The sequence below is a fragment of the Propithecus coquereli genome, unplaced genomic scaffold, assembly GCF_000956105.1.
Source record: "Propithecus coquereli isolate 6110/MARCELLA unplaced genomic scaffold, Pcoq_1.0 Scaffold56, whole genome shotgun sequence".
In the NCBI taxonomy this organism is placed as follows: Eukaryota; Metazoa; Chordata; class Mammalia; order Primates; family Indriidae; genus Propithecus; species Propithecus coquereli.
In genome coordinates this window covers 3,935,829-3,950,467 of record NW_012151507.1, presented here as the reverse complement: position 1 = coordinate 3,950,467, position 14,639 = coordinate 3,935,829, and the positions used below count along the sequence as shown (strand labels likewise).

The following is a 14,639-nucleotide window of genomic DNA, read 5'->3' as shown; positions in this document are numbered from 1 at the left end:
TTGTTTATTCATATATTCATTTATTCAGTAACTTCTTGTCAAGCACCTGTAATATGAAAAGCACCATGATAAGTGCTCTGAGGTTTAAAATGTCTGCCTCTCTGCCCTTGTCTTACACTTAGGGCGAGTAAAATAACCATGAAACACACAAGATGCAATTGCTGTCACAAGGAAAACATTATTCAATACTAATTACTATTGGAGAGAGTGGTCTAAATCAGCGTTTCCAAACTTTGCTGTATATAAAAATCATCTGGGATATTTAAAATGCATGTGTTTTGGAGATTCTATTTGACTGGGTATGGGTGGGACCCTGGAATCTGCATTTTAAGACACTTTGGTTCATTCTGATGTGCGTGAACCAGGCATCGCGCTGAGATATACAGGACTAGAGTGTAAGAAAGTTAGAGAAAGAACCAGATGTCTGGTTATTTCTCTTTATCCCTTTTCTCTAAATCACGAGACTGCCTTAGGGGAGAGAGAGTAAGAGAAGAAAGAAATGAAGAAAACAAGGGCCAAAGGAAAGTCTTCCTAGATGAGAAAGGACTCCATGCTCTCCAAAGGACAACAGTGACCCAGAGTTATCTACACTCCCAATGAGAGAAGCTACATGATATGGTAAAGCAGAGACAGCATTTTTTGCAAACACACACAAACACTTTTCTGTGTGTCAGTACGCCTAGTCCCAACAGAGCTGTGCTCCTAATCTTTGCCTAACACCCCCTTAGCACATTTAGGGGATGACCGGCCTCTCTCTCTCTTTGCATAAGGCACACGGTAAGCTGCTTCCCTAGACCAGGAGCACACTAGCCTTGCAATAAATTGTTGTCAACGTGCCTCACCCACGGTGACTGGCTTTTCCCACATGGACCACAACTGTTAGCCATGCTGATCTATTACCCAAGAATGCCAGGGAGATTTTATTGTTAATTGCTTGGCAAGAAAACAAAGAGTCTTGGATGCTTCGTAATATAGAAATGTAGTCTGTATGTCTTCCAGGCTTATCAGATTTCAAAGTGATATGTATGAGAACAGGTCACATATTCAACTGAGGACAGAATGTTTATCTTATTCAACTGGTGAGGAAATCTAAGTTGGTAAAAGAATGGCAACTTTATGTATAATTACAGTTAACATGGTATTATTCGTGTACAAAAAATTAAGTAAACCCCACAGAAATCTCGGTGGAGTAGTAGGGTAGTGCTATGTTAGAGGCATTACACTACTGAGAGAATTTAACTTGGTTAGTGTCCTGGAAATTTACTGGCTATGTCAGTTCTGGGATAAGAAATCTTAATACCTTGCGTCCTAAGCTTATGTCATATAGTCTCCATACAATTCAGAAGCTAAATGGAAGAAAGGGATTTGTCTTCTTTAGTCCCTGTAAAGTCTGCAGTGATGGATGAAGCAAGTGGGAATATGAAAGGTTGGTGGCATCTGAAAATGTTAAAAGATCTGTGTTTCTGTTTCATGCTGAAGCGAAGAAGGGTAGCCTGAAGGGGAGGACCATAATCAGGAACCTCTGAGCCAAATTCCTAGCTCTGCCAGGCACTCATAGTGTGGCCTTATAAGCGTCACTAAAAGTTTCTAACTACATAAAAAAACAGATGTCTACTTAGTCACTCAATAAGTGACTTGCTGTAAGAGTGTGACTTTCGGAGTATGGGAATATTCCTAATTTCAGTGGAATTAAATAGCCTCTGACATTGGTTGGGAAACCACACTGGATATCTATCCAAGCCTGGCATAAGTGACGCTTGTTGGAGATGTTGTGGAAGTGGAGACTAGAAAAAAGGCAAATATTTATTTGCGTGTCTTCAGTGGGAAGGGTACTGGGCACTTCACGTTATCTCATTATCCCAAACGACAAACTCGTGTGATAGATAATCATGTGCCATTTCTGTGGATGAGGAAATTGAGACCCAGAGATTGGTCTGAAATCAGTAAACAAGTAACTGGTGGAACCATAATTTAACACAGAATTTTTGGAATCCAAAGTAAAACATATGAAAACTTCTAATATCCCTAAATCTAAATTTAAGATTTCTCACTTTTTGAGGACTTGCTGTAAATCTAATGAGACGCATTCTTAGTTTTTGATCATTACTTGACAATTTAATTTGGAAAATTCTCCATTTGCTCCCTTGTGGTGTGATAAGGCACACACATTTAGCCCTTTAGTTCACAAATGTTTTCACAAATGCAATCTCCTTTTGGCCTGCCACATTTCTGTGAAGAAGATAGGCAAGGCAGTAACACGCTCCTTCTATAATGACGACTACGAGCGAGAGGAATTTAAAAAGATCTGGGCCTCGCAGCGATGTGTTAGGAAGTGGCAGGCTAAACGCCTCATTTCTAAGTCAGGATTGTTTCACGAGACAACAAGGCATCTAAAAGAATTTGGTTGACAGCAAAGTTGGTGGAATATGATGAAAAAAATTAAAATGGGATCAGACGAGCAAGATTCAAGTCACTTCCCAGTAGCCCACTAAAATTCTCCAAGCCATAGCTTTCTTATCTGTAAAATGAAAATAACATGCTAGCCCTACCTACTTCTTAAAATTGGCTTTCTAGAATGTAATAGCATTTGCATATGTTCTTAAGTTTGTCAAGCAGTTTTATATTTTATCTCACTCACTTTATCTTTCATATTATTAATGTTGTTAATTCTTTAGGACAAAGCAAGTCATCAAGTCATACAAGTAATCAAGGAAAAGTGTTAAATAAACCAGTAGTTTGAGTATATTAATTCAGTTGAAATGATTGTACTTGAAGGCCTTCCTGGCTTTCCACGTAGCCATGAATCTCCAAACCAAAAAATCCAAAACAGTACAGAACACAGATATTTTCATCACCCTGAGAAAGGAGAATGTTGAGGTAAAGAAAAAAGTGAGAGAGAGAAGATATAAATTTTAACAGCAGTCTATATATTCTGAGTCAAAATGATCACACCCAGAAAAATTTCTTCCCTGAGGGAAGCTAGGAACAAACTGTAACAGTCAAATGTGCAGTAATATTATTTTCTATTTCTCTTGTCAGAAGGGATCAGCCTTTGAAATATGTCTAGCAAAACTGCAGATTTCAGTTCTGTGATTAATGAACTAAATTACATTTTATTTCTTAAATGTGTGGAGGATTCATCCTGTGGTCTTCCCTCGATCTTGAGGATTAAAGCTGCTGAACAGCACATCTGGTTATAAGCAAAGAGCTCTCTGGGTGTTCTCTTTCTTCCCTCCCTTAGAAATAGGCAATGTGGGGAACTGCAGAAACTTTTATTAGGCAAGTGTGGTTTTTAGTTCTCAAAAATGGTGTTTACTCTCTCTGTTCCCCTTTCTCATGAGGAGAAAGATTATGAAGGCATATCTAATCCATAATCTTAAATTTTTGTTCTATATGATTTTATATCACTTGTTAATACTTTCCCTAAATAAAATACTAGTATTCGTCAGGCAAATGTTTTAATGTCAACTTGCCTGGGAATGATTTTTAAATGGACTTCATAATAATAATTTATATTTCCCCTATAATTATCACTTTAAATAAAAACTGAGGTGCTGTAGACATTCATGGATAAATGCATTATCTTTGATTTTTTATAAGTACTTCTTCCTCTGTCAAAACACACTAGTGTGTCACTATTTTACCTCTAGCTCTATAAGGTATAAAGAAATAAGTGCCATTTTCCTCATTTTTTTTTTTTTACAAAAGCATGTATGAGCCTTAAGACAATTAATAAAAGGAAATTCAAGATCCAGGTATCAACAGTAATAGAAAATTTTCAGTCCTCTACAATATTTTTCTCCCACTAATTTTGTGAACTCTTCCTTACCAAACCATGTAAAAACTAATTTGGGGGGCAGTAGTTCTCTAATTGTGGTCTAAGAACATCCTTTAGGTATTATGCAGCCTTTTCCAATTTCAAAAGGAGACATGTGCTCATGTCTAGGGAAGGTTCCCAGCCAGAAGAAGCAGAAAAGAAAAAGAAACTGTTCACTCTGAAGGACTTTACTGCTGAAAATGTACCCGCTAGAACTTAAGAAAGCTCAGAATTGACTGATGCCACAGCTCTCACGATCCTCGGGGAACTTTTGTTTGTTGGTTACATGTTTGCTTGGTTTAATTTTTCTGATGAGAGCAAGTGGGTTAAATGCTTATGTATTTTATTCATTTGGGGGAAACACAGTCTTTGAAAACGGGATTAAAAATTCCTCTACTGATTAAAGAAAAATTAATAATCAAGTATGTTAATACAAGATGATCCATAATTGCGTAAAAAGTTTAAAAGAAAATATTTTAACACCAAAATATTAACCATATCTACCTCACAGTGGTAAAATATTGGTGACTTGATGTTCCCATTTGAATTTTTTAATGTAAAGTAAGACATTTTCTCAAATGAGCATGTATTGCACTTTTGTATTTCTGTAATTTAAAAAAATACTTGCAGCTAGAGATTGTAAAAACAATAGAACCACATTATACTAAAAAAAAAATCTATTTAATTTATTTGCTTACTGCAGCTGTGATATACACTGTGGAATATACGCTTCCCCCAAAAGTCTCTAATCTTAAAAAAATTCTGTAAATTAATAACCATAAATATTTAGAAAATAACTGAGTACTATTTGTAGAGGCACTGATTATTTCTAGAGTAAGCATTGAAAAGAGAGATTTGTGTGGTCTGGAATGAAGCAATCACAGAAGGTCTTGCAAGAAGGTGTGATGGGAGCAGAACCTTGGAAGACAATAAGGTAGATTTGCAAAAAGAGGCACGGAGCAAGGACATTTCAGATGAGAAGTCCAAGAAGCAGAAATGAGACCAGAGCATGTGAAGTGAGACTAGAGCACATGGGGATATATACTAGCCTAATATACTAGGGAACAGTAGGGAAATAGTTCCAATCTGTACTTGTGCATGTGATCAGGCAGGTTGCTGGAGCCGGGATGGGAATATAGACTATCAAGAGTGATTTTAGAAAAATACAAGATAAACAATCCAGTCTTGATGTAGAAAAGAATGAAAAGCGATTGTGAGTTCTAAAGAAAGGGAAAGCCAGAATTTTTTAAAATGTGTTTGTAGAAAAATACACTAGCATTTATCATTCAACAAATTAAACAAATATTCTTTAGGGATCTATTATCTCTACTCTTCATCACCTACACATCAAGAACAAGCATGGATGCAGGGAGACCCAACAGATTAGGAAGGCGGTACAGCAGTGCAGGTGAGCTAGGATAGAGATTTAAAAAGTAGATGGATCCAAGTGAGTTTAGAAGGTAAACTTGCTGGGATTTGGAGCTGGATAAAACAGAGGTGCAAAGGAAGGAGAGTCAAGGATAGTCCAAAATGTCTGCATTTTGTACGCACATGAGAATACCTCCTCGGCAAAGAGTCAAAAACAGGAGAAGTGTAAAGTGCCTAGTACGCTGGGTAGATGAGAAAAGTGTTCAACTAAAGATGGGGAGCTCATTCCATCAATTAATACATATTAAAGGAACACAGACAACAGTTTGGCAGCTGTCCCAGTAGCATACAACTGCTGGAATCCAGACCAGTATTTAGGGAAGTAGCAGTGGTAAGGAACTAGAAAGGAAAAGTCTACAATGTACATAATTATTTAATGTTACCTCCCAGTCTGGATTAACGGTAGTGCAGGAAAATGCCCAGGTATAAAGGTTTAGATTCAATGACTATTTCCATTGGAACTTTCAACTTTGTGTATTTATGAGTTACCTGAAAAGGAAACTGAATGATAACCAGTCTCCCAAACCTCAATCCCCAAGAAGTCTCTAACTGGGCTATTATAAAATGAATTAGCAGAAAAGAAAAAAAATACATGAAGATACCTGGAACATTACATATAGTTGAGCTCAATAGTTGAGCTCTCCTTTTCTGGGGAGCCTAGAAAACAGTCTTTAGGGGGTCTCTGTGGCCTGTAGGTCCCAGTTTTCTCTGCAGCACACGGATATTCAACAGACTCTTGGGGCAGAGGGAGCGCAACGAAGAAAAAGGGTAGCAGACAAGGGCAGCAGGCTGGGACACTGACTCCCTCACCACCTTCCAGGCCGAAGCCAAATCTACCAAGCCCTTTGCAGACTAGCACTAAATTTGTGTGGAAAATACAATGGAAACTTGAGAAAATGTGGTTCTCTATATACACTTGGAATGCTGGCTAGGTCTTACACTTTGCCCATAGTCAAGCTGATTGAACTTAGCACATCCTGGCTCAAATTTTGATTGAGTTGGGCCCCTTAGCCTTTAAGTTGTATATCTGAATCCTCTTTGAAAAGATTTGGCCTCCCAATGTATATTTAGAATACCAGGAGAACACCCATCTGTTTTTATGCTTATTTATAACTATGCCACCTTCCAGCACTGTGAGGTCTTTGAAAATGGAATAACATGACTGATGATGAGAAATTAAGTGAATGGGGTGAATGTTCTTATTCTCAGACAAACATTTGTGGGAAAGCAATTTCCCTTACAGTTCTGGCCTTGTGCTTCTGTTTCTAGTGAACAGCCCAGCTCAGATTATCTTGGAAGGTATGCGCTAACCATAATCTATGGAAGAAGACCAAATATTCATTCTGCCAGTTTGTTGCTCCCACTATTGCCTTGTCTTGTTGACCTCAATGTATGGTAAGAATCGAAGTAGAAAATCCCAAAATGTACAGAAGGGTTAAGAATTTATTCCTCATGTGTCCCCTGAGTCTTTTTAAACTCTTGTCCAAAAAGAGAAGATCACTGGAGGCCAGAAGTCAGATTTGGGGATTGGAAATGGCGTTGGGAAAGCAAGTTGCAGGCGCACACAAAACCTGGGGAAGTTATTGTTCTTCCTTTGGGAGAATGAAGATTACCCCGATCCCAGGGCCTAACTCTATGGTGCCAGATTTTCTCCTCTATCTTAAGCCTCTGGATACTATGAGAGTTTCTGTGGCGATTTTGCAAAGCATATCACTATTAATCTCGATGTTAATCAGCCAGGTCCCCATCTCTCAAACCTGCCTCTGTTTCTTTAAACACCTTGAGCTCATATGCAGAAAAGTCCACACACCTCCACGAGATAGAGATAAGCCCTCTCCTTCCCCATGGAACCGAGGCACCAGTCATAGCATCCACTAATTCCAGAATCTTCTGGTCCCACTCACCTCCCGCCCCTTCCTGCTCCCCCTCCAATCCTGACCACTCTCATTTCAATGGAGGAGGAGGAGGAAGACAGTGCACCTACACGGCATCTACATGTTTCCATTAAAATGCATAGGTGCCGCTGATATTCACCGTCCCTGAAGTGTCTTCACGCTATCATTTTCCAGATTTCGATACTTGTGTTCAGGCCTCTCTGTCTCTCCTGCTTTGAAGCAGGGGTAGGTCCCAGCCCCGGCCAGGTGAATGCGCCCCCTTTCGGCTGGAGAAGGCAAAGAGGAGCGCTTCTGGCTAGGTTCGCCAGAACATTCCAACCCTTACTAAGCTTTGCCCGGCCTCCCTGCAACGCGAAAGGGCAAAGGTAGGGGGCGCGTGTTTGCATTTTGCCCAGGCAGAAACAGGACCATTAAAATCGAAGATCCTGTGGGTTCTGTTTTAAAGGTTAAAATTCTTCACTGAATTAATTCTTTCCCGACCTAGTCTACCCGCTCACTCCCCCAAAAAAGGCGAGATCCAAAAAGAGCCTGCTATTCAAACCCCTGTGCGAGCTCCATTCCTGCAGCTGAGTTTCAGCATATTCTCTCCTCGCCCGTTAAGCAAATTTCCAGTCACTTGAAAATAACTGCACGAAAGCAAACAAAATAGGAATAGAACCTGTCCTTGTCGCTTCTCATATCTTGGACCTTGAGGATTCAAATTAGTACACATATTCCAAATTTATTCCTTCTTCGGAGCTGAGGCTGAGGGAATCAATAATGGTAAAAATAAGCCCCAGAGTTCTTGGGAACCAGCTTCCTCATTATGCGGTGCAGCGAAAGAGCGGGGACATCCAGTACCAGACGAATGTGTTCTGATCGTAACTCAGACTCTTATTCCTAAATCTGAGAACTGCGGAGACGGCAGGATCCTTAAGATTCTGGTTGTCCTCAAATTCTTCAAAGTCACTTGTGCAAGTGATTGATTTCTTCTGCCATGTTTTCTTTATTTTCTTTCATAAAATTTCCTTAACCAACCACCATTCGTGCCTTTATTCCCCTCCCCTACGCTAAAGTGGCTATCGCCCCTGTAATTGTCTTCCCAGATATTTTTTTCCATCAAGAAAAGTGATCCCAGGGCAAGTGAATTATAGTACCTTTTTTAAGTCTCAGACCTAAACTAGATAGCCCATACTTGTCTCTCTGAGTACTTTCTCGAAGCTGCTGCACTAAATTGACAAATGACAATGCCAAGAATCTACTAATACTCTGACCCCTGTGGAGATGTCTTAACTGAAGAACTTCCAGGATTAAAAAACTAACCTGCTGACCCCAAAACATCCATGGCTGTTCCTTCTCAGCTTTCTCCCAATGTATCTTCGAATGTATTGATTTAATAAGAAGCAGCATTTGGAGAAAAGGGGGATTGTGGTAGTTTCTTGATATTACTGTTACTGTTTGAGATGGTTGGTTTTGGGGTGTTGTTAGCCTGCTCACCAAACTATTTGATTTTACAAATTTTTGTGGATATATAATAATGCTGTTGACATGTGCATCCCCTTTATATTGCTGAAGTGGGGATTTCTGGAGACCAAAACATTGGGAGTGGTGCTCAGGCCAGGCTGCATCAAAGCAAAACACGGAACTCAACAAAGAGCACCCAATCAGAACTACCTGTGCATTCACAGGTAGTTCTGTAATTGTTTGGACACGAAGTGGCCACCGGGAGTTGGCCCCTTATCCAAATATTTCTTATAAATTTCTATCTCTTGCTCCAAAGAATACTTCCACGGTCCAGTTGATTAAACTTGCAAAGGCTTGGATAGAGGATGCTGAGCCCCCACATTTGACATTTTCTTTGACGGGGTACTCTTACACCCCAAAACCCTTCCACTATCTGCAAAAAGTAATAAGTAAAACACAAGCCTTATCTCCTCTACAAACACACTCTCCCGATTTCAAAAGTCGTTCTTCATATGGCTTCTGCTGACTCCATCTCTTCTAAATGGTAAAAAATAAATACATACCCCAGAGCGGTTCAGAGGGGACCCTGCCAGGGGTTGGAAGCACGCAGAGGTCTCCGCGCACGCACAGGGGCACAGAGACTTTTGCAACAACTGTGTACCCGCGCCCTGGTGCTTCAGCCCACAGCGACGGTTCTCAAGGCTAGGAGTCTGCTTGGGTGGTGTGCTAGGCTGACGGAGGGAGAGGGGTGGCTAAACAGAGAATAGGAGAGGAATTATAAAAGCAACACACCTATTAAAGTAAAAAATCAAATTAGTATAAGTATCCTCGTAGCTGAAAATCTACAGCTGTCATTTAGAGGAGAAGCGTCCTGGAGGTGGTTGCTGGCGGGCAGCGGCGTTCAAAGCTCGAATCAGAGCGGATCTGGGTCGCAGGGATAGTAAAGCATCACTGCTTCTGAATGGGCTTTCTTCTCAGAGGGCGTGAAGAAGGTGACATCTTGTTGGTTTGGGGATGATTTATTCACCCGTGTTGTAAAATCTAAAACGACGCCCCTGGGAAGAAGGAGGAACTACAGGGATCCGTGCGATCCAAGGCTGCCCGCCTGACGCCCTGGCGCTCTGACCTGCGCGCGGGGCAAAGTCGCTGAGCTGAAGCGCGAGACTGCGCGATGGCTAACGCGTGGGACAGGAGCTCCGGGCCTGGGAAACGGTTTCGTCCGCAAAACGAACGGTGGGGGAAGTGATTCCCTGTCTTCCAGAGTTGGGGATCTGGAGCCCCAGTGAGTTGGCAGCCTGGGCCTCAGACTTCACCGGCCTATCTCCCCCCACTTCGAACTGGAAATCATCCTTCACCCCAAAGTGGATGGGAGTCACTAACGGTCAATTTCTCCAAAATTTTAAGAGGAGGCCATGCCGGGCCCCTGCCCCTGCCTGTAAAAATAAACAGCAGGATTCACCACCTCTTCCCTGGCCTTGACATTCTGCTTAGGGGACTCAGTGACCTCCCTTGATCCTGGATTTCACCTCCCCCTCTAAAGAGAAAAATTTCCAGGCTATCCTTAAAACGATATATTTTATTGGCTTCCTTCTTGAATCGAGATAATTGAGGCCCGAATTTGGAGTGCCAGCAACGGCTCCAGGGTCCCAGGGTGGTGCCGCATAAGAAAATTTCTGGCGCCACAGCTGTTTGCAAACGCTGCGACTCTAGGGGAATTGATACTATTGCGATGAGCATTCCAACTGGGGAGCGCCCTGAAAAACGTTCGCGCCCTCCTGGGCGTTTTTTCTGGCGAAGAGAGAGGGGTTGGTGGAGCTGGGCCGCGGAGAGCGTGGCCGGTGGATTGGGCGGGCAATTCCTTCGCGCGCCGCGTTTACACCTCTCCCTTTGTGACAAATCGATTTCCCGCGCCGCTGTTCTGCATTTGCATCCCGCCGCGGGCCCCGGGCCCAGCTGCGCCGGGTGCACACTTAGCACTGGCTTGTGAGTGTGTGCGTGTGTGCGCGCGTGTCTAATTGACTTTCCGTCTACCTTTTTATGACTACATGTGTTTCCAACAAAAGGTCTTATTAGGACAATCTGGTTTCACTAATTTAGAGTTTGGGAACGTGGAAGGCAGGCGCTTTTTTTTTTTTAAGAGTTTGCAGAAGTTCAGATTAAGAAATGACAGCGGGATGCTCTGTCCTAGGAATGGGTCTGCCTATTTTTATGCTGTTCCTCTTTCCTCTCCCAGGCTAGCACCGTTCTATCACCAGCCGCATTCACACTCCACACTCCCCCATTAGCCACCGGATTCCTCACACTATTAAAGAAACGTTTCTTTAAACACTTGATGTGCTTGAACCCAGAAGTTTGAGAAATTTGTTAGGCTGGAAGAATCAGTAAAAGGGGAAAAAATCTTTCAATAGAGAGGAAAGTGGAGTGAATATCAACTAAGAGGGGAAACAATTGCTGATGGGGTGTCGGGGAGGTCAGCAGAAAACTTCTCTTTGGAAAGTACCTAGCTCCTCTTTGCCACACTCAGCCCAGGTTTAATTCGAAATTTTGCAAAATTAAGAATCTAATACTGAAGGTGTAACTAGAATTTATTTTGCTGATTTTGGTTGAAAAGAAAATTTAGAAAGCAGAAGGATAAGGACTATTTCTATATAGCTAAAAGAGTCAAAGGCACTTTTTCAACATTTCTCATCTTTCCAAAGGAGATAATTCCACTTAAGCAGAATTCCATCCCGCTGCAAGAAGCCCTGGACTCCTGGTGCCACCCCTCAGTCCCTTGCGGGCCCAGAGCCGGTGCTAGCCCTCATCTGCCCGAGACTCCCCTCTTCCCTGGTTCCCAGTCTGATCCTCACTGTCCACCGCAGGCTGGAGGCTCAGAGCTGCCCCATCGGTCCTGACTTCCAAGGAGCTCACAGCAGCTTCCTGGGCAACTCTTGGTGAGAGCCCAAGAACTAAAGATGAGGCTCTTCCTGGACGCTTGCTTTCACCCAGCTATCAGACCCTCCCGTTCTCATCCCGGAATTGTTAGAAGAATAAGCCCCCTGGCCATCCCTCATCTCTCTGGGAGGCAAGGCCTCGTGTGTGTGTGTGTGTGTGTGTGTGTGTGTGTGTGTGTGTGTGTGTGTGTGTTTCTGAGCTACTTTCCCAACTCCAGGTGCTGGTCACTTTGTCCCCATCATCTCATTCTGCATTCTGCGATCTCCTTCTGAGCTGTCTGTTGACCATCTTACTGCCGCACATCTTCTCTCTGGCTGGCCTCCCAGCCTCAGTTTCCTTTTGGGGGTTCCGTCCCCACAAGGCCTTTCTGTTCCTTATATCTCCAAGATGGGCTTGAGTATCACGCGGGCAGATTCCTGGTCTTGTCCCCCTCTCCCGGGAAACAGGATCCACCCGAAACCCTGAGCTTGTCCTCACGCATCCCAGCGGATGCCACGTGCGTCACACAGCCGCCGGGCCGCCAGGCCCAGGTCTCACAGGAGCCCAGTCCCGGGCGGCCTCCAAATCTGCTCAGGGCGCTCCACGGCCAGCTTCTTTGGCCCAGCCACGCTCGGTGCCCACTAGAAGGCCAGGACGAATCCCAGGCTCCTTCCTGGCGGCCTCTACTGGGCGCCAAGCAGCAGGTACCATCTGCATCCCTCCAGCCCTGAAGTTCCCGACGCTTACTGCCGCTGCCGGCTTAGGGCTGGCTGTGGCCGCCGGCCTTGGCCCTGCTTTTCTCATCCCTCCGCCTCCTCAGGGGGCGAAGCAACACTGTCCGGTCTCTCTCCTGCCCCACCCCGGTCTACGCAGAAGTTGCTTTGCGGCCCTGTTTTCTGTTGTGGGTCCAGCCTCTAGTTCTCTAAATAGTGATAAATGTTTCGATTAATAATTAGCCATGGCGAAACAGAAACGGCCGATTGTGCCGAATTGGTGTAACTGTGGTCCCGAATACTATTTTCTCTACTTTTTGTATGTTTTACATCTTCCTGGTAATAGTTGAAAAATAATCATAGTATTTCGCAGTGCATTTTGTTAGAGCTAAAAGTGCCTACGTGAACATTTATCTCCTGTGCAACCTCCTAAGCATCAAACCCCAAGCAGAACGTCTCTGCCTCTGCGCCTAGCTCTGACCCCGGACTTAGGGACACCGACTCGTCATTCCTCAGAGCTGGCCGCCTTTCTCTGGTGAAAGCCTAGGCCAGACCTCCTCATCCAGCCCCTGTCGCCCTCTGCTAGTGCGTAGGGTGGATCGGTCTTATGCCCATTTGGGCTAAAAACACCGAGGGGCTCCTAGGCCTGAATTAAGGAAGCAGAGTGAGGGGCGGGCGCCCAGAAAACGACAGAGGCTTTCCTTTCGGATGTCTCTAGCTGGGCCCGCCGGGTCCCCACCACTGTGCCAGGCCTTGTTTCCAATTGTTTCTGAATGCAGTTTGCTTTGTATGTCTAATTTTTGAGTCTCATATGGACAATGTTTTGTGAAAATCATAGACTGTTGGTGCCCCCCCCGGTTCCACGGGTTCCAAATTTGAAGAAGAAATGGTAATCAGCAAATAATGACATGGAAAGCCATCAGCCTCATTTTAGGACTTCTAGCTGAGTTCAGACTCTGCCAACCTCGAGGAGAAGAGGGAATATCTGTGTGTATCCGGCCCCATGTCACCTGGGACGAGCCAGGTGACAGGTCTGTCACAGACTGGGGAACCTAGGGATACACTTGCAGTCAGGTTTGAAGGCACGGTTAGTAACTCGAGGCGAGATTTTCGGGGGGCGCTTAATCTGCTGTTGAGGAGGAGGAAGGGAGACAGCGTGGACTTTTCTGGAGGTTTAGGGGCCAATAGTGAGAGCTCCTCAAATGTGACATCGGCCTCGGTATTGAAGCCTGCGCTTCCCGGATGCAACTTTGTGCGGGATCATGCGGGGGCAGGATCTCGGGTTTCACCCCTAGAAGACATTCCTTTCTCTTGGTCTGAATTTGCCCAAGTCGACCCGGCTTTTGATTCTGCTGGGGTCTCAAGCCCATTTGCGGTGGAGGCGACGGCAGGGGGCAGAGAGCAGCCCCGGCAGCTGGGCTGGACGTACCCTCGCGGCGGCCTCCCGGGCACGCCGACTTTCGGAGCCCGCACGGGGTGTGCAGCGGGAGCGGCGCGGGTCCTGCGCCCCGTGCGCGCCGCCCTCCCCCGAGCCCACGCGCGCTTCCCGGGACAAGCCCTCCGGACCCGACTCGGCATCACTAAGCCGCGGCTTCCCCAACAGGGCTCGCTCCGCGAGTTTGCGCCCTACCGGGACCTTCTCCCAGCCCGGCCTGGGCGCCCCGCCTGCCGGATGATCAGGCATTTGCTCTCGCCCGGGGCGAAACGGAGTCCGGGCCGGCCGCGGTAAGCCAGAGTCTGCGGCGGCAGTTTCTGCTCGCGGCCGCAGGGCCTCGGAGCCTCTCGCCAGCGCCCGCCTCGGCTGTGCCCTCGCCTGGGCCCTCCTTTTCTTACTCTCTTCCCCTATCTGCGACCAACCCTTCCTTCTGCGACGCCACCGCCTCTCCTACTCCCCCCGGCCTTCTTCCCCTGGCCCAGGTCGAGTTCCCGCCGCCCTGCACCGGTCCCCACCCTCGGTCCTGGGCACACACCCGCGGGCATGCACCCCTCACTCACTGTCCTGCTGGGGGGTGTCACTGCCGCTAGTGAGTCCCGGCGACTCCAGCAGGCTCCGGCCCGCCTCGCCCACGCTCTCGTCCGCCTGTGCGGCCACCATGTCCCCGGCTTCCTCCAGGTCTAGCAGGTGACTGACGGAGAAGTTCTTTTTCGCCTGCAGGGTGTCGAGGTTGCCGGGGCTGTCCAAGCGGCCGCCCAGCGCCGGTTGCCGCTCCAGAACGTGCCCGTAGCTGGAGGTCATGGTCTCCCCCTCCGATCCCACCCACCCCCCTCTTCCCGCTCGAATCAACACCAAACGCTGTGGGCGCGAGGGGGGAGAGAAGCCGAGTGGGGAAGAAAGAGGGGGGAGTGGAGAGAGAGAGAGAGGGAGAGAGAGAGAGAGAGAGAGAGAAAGGGAGGGAGGAAGAGGGAGGGAAGGAGAGGAAGGCCAAAAAA

The 14,639-nt window shown here is 45.7% G+C and overlaps 1 protein-coding gene across 2 annotated transcripts in view; it reads right to left on the bottom strand.

The window, feature by feature from the left end:
* Nucleotides 1-14,486, bottom strand: part of PRRX1 (paired related homeobox 1) — a 74,879-nt gene extending 60,393 nt beyond the window's left edge. For both annotated transcript variants that reach the window (XM_012657735.1, XM_012657734.1), the window contains exon 1: nucleotides 14,205-14,486. In XM_012657735.1, coding sequence (XP_012513189.1) covers nucleotides 14,205-14,445 — 241 coding nt within the window. In that variant the 5' untranslated portion in view covers nucleotides 14,446-14,486. The remainder of the gene's footprint in view (nucleotides 1-14,204) is intronic.
* Nucleotides 14,487-14,639: the final 153 nt, after the last annotated feature.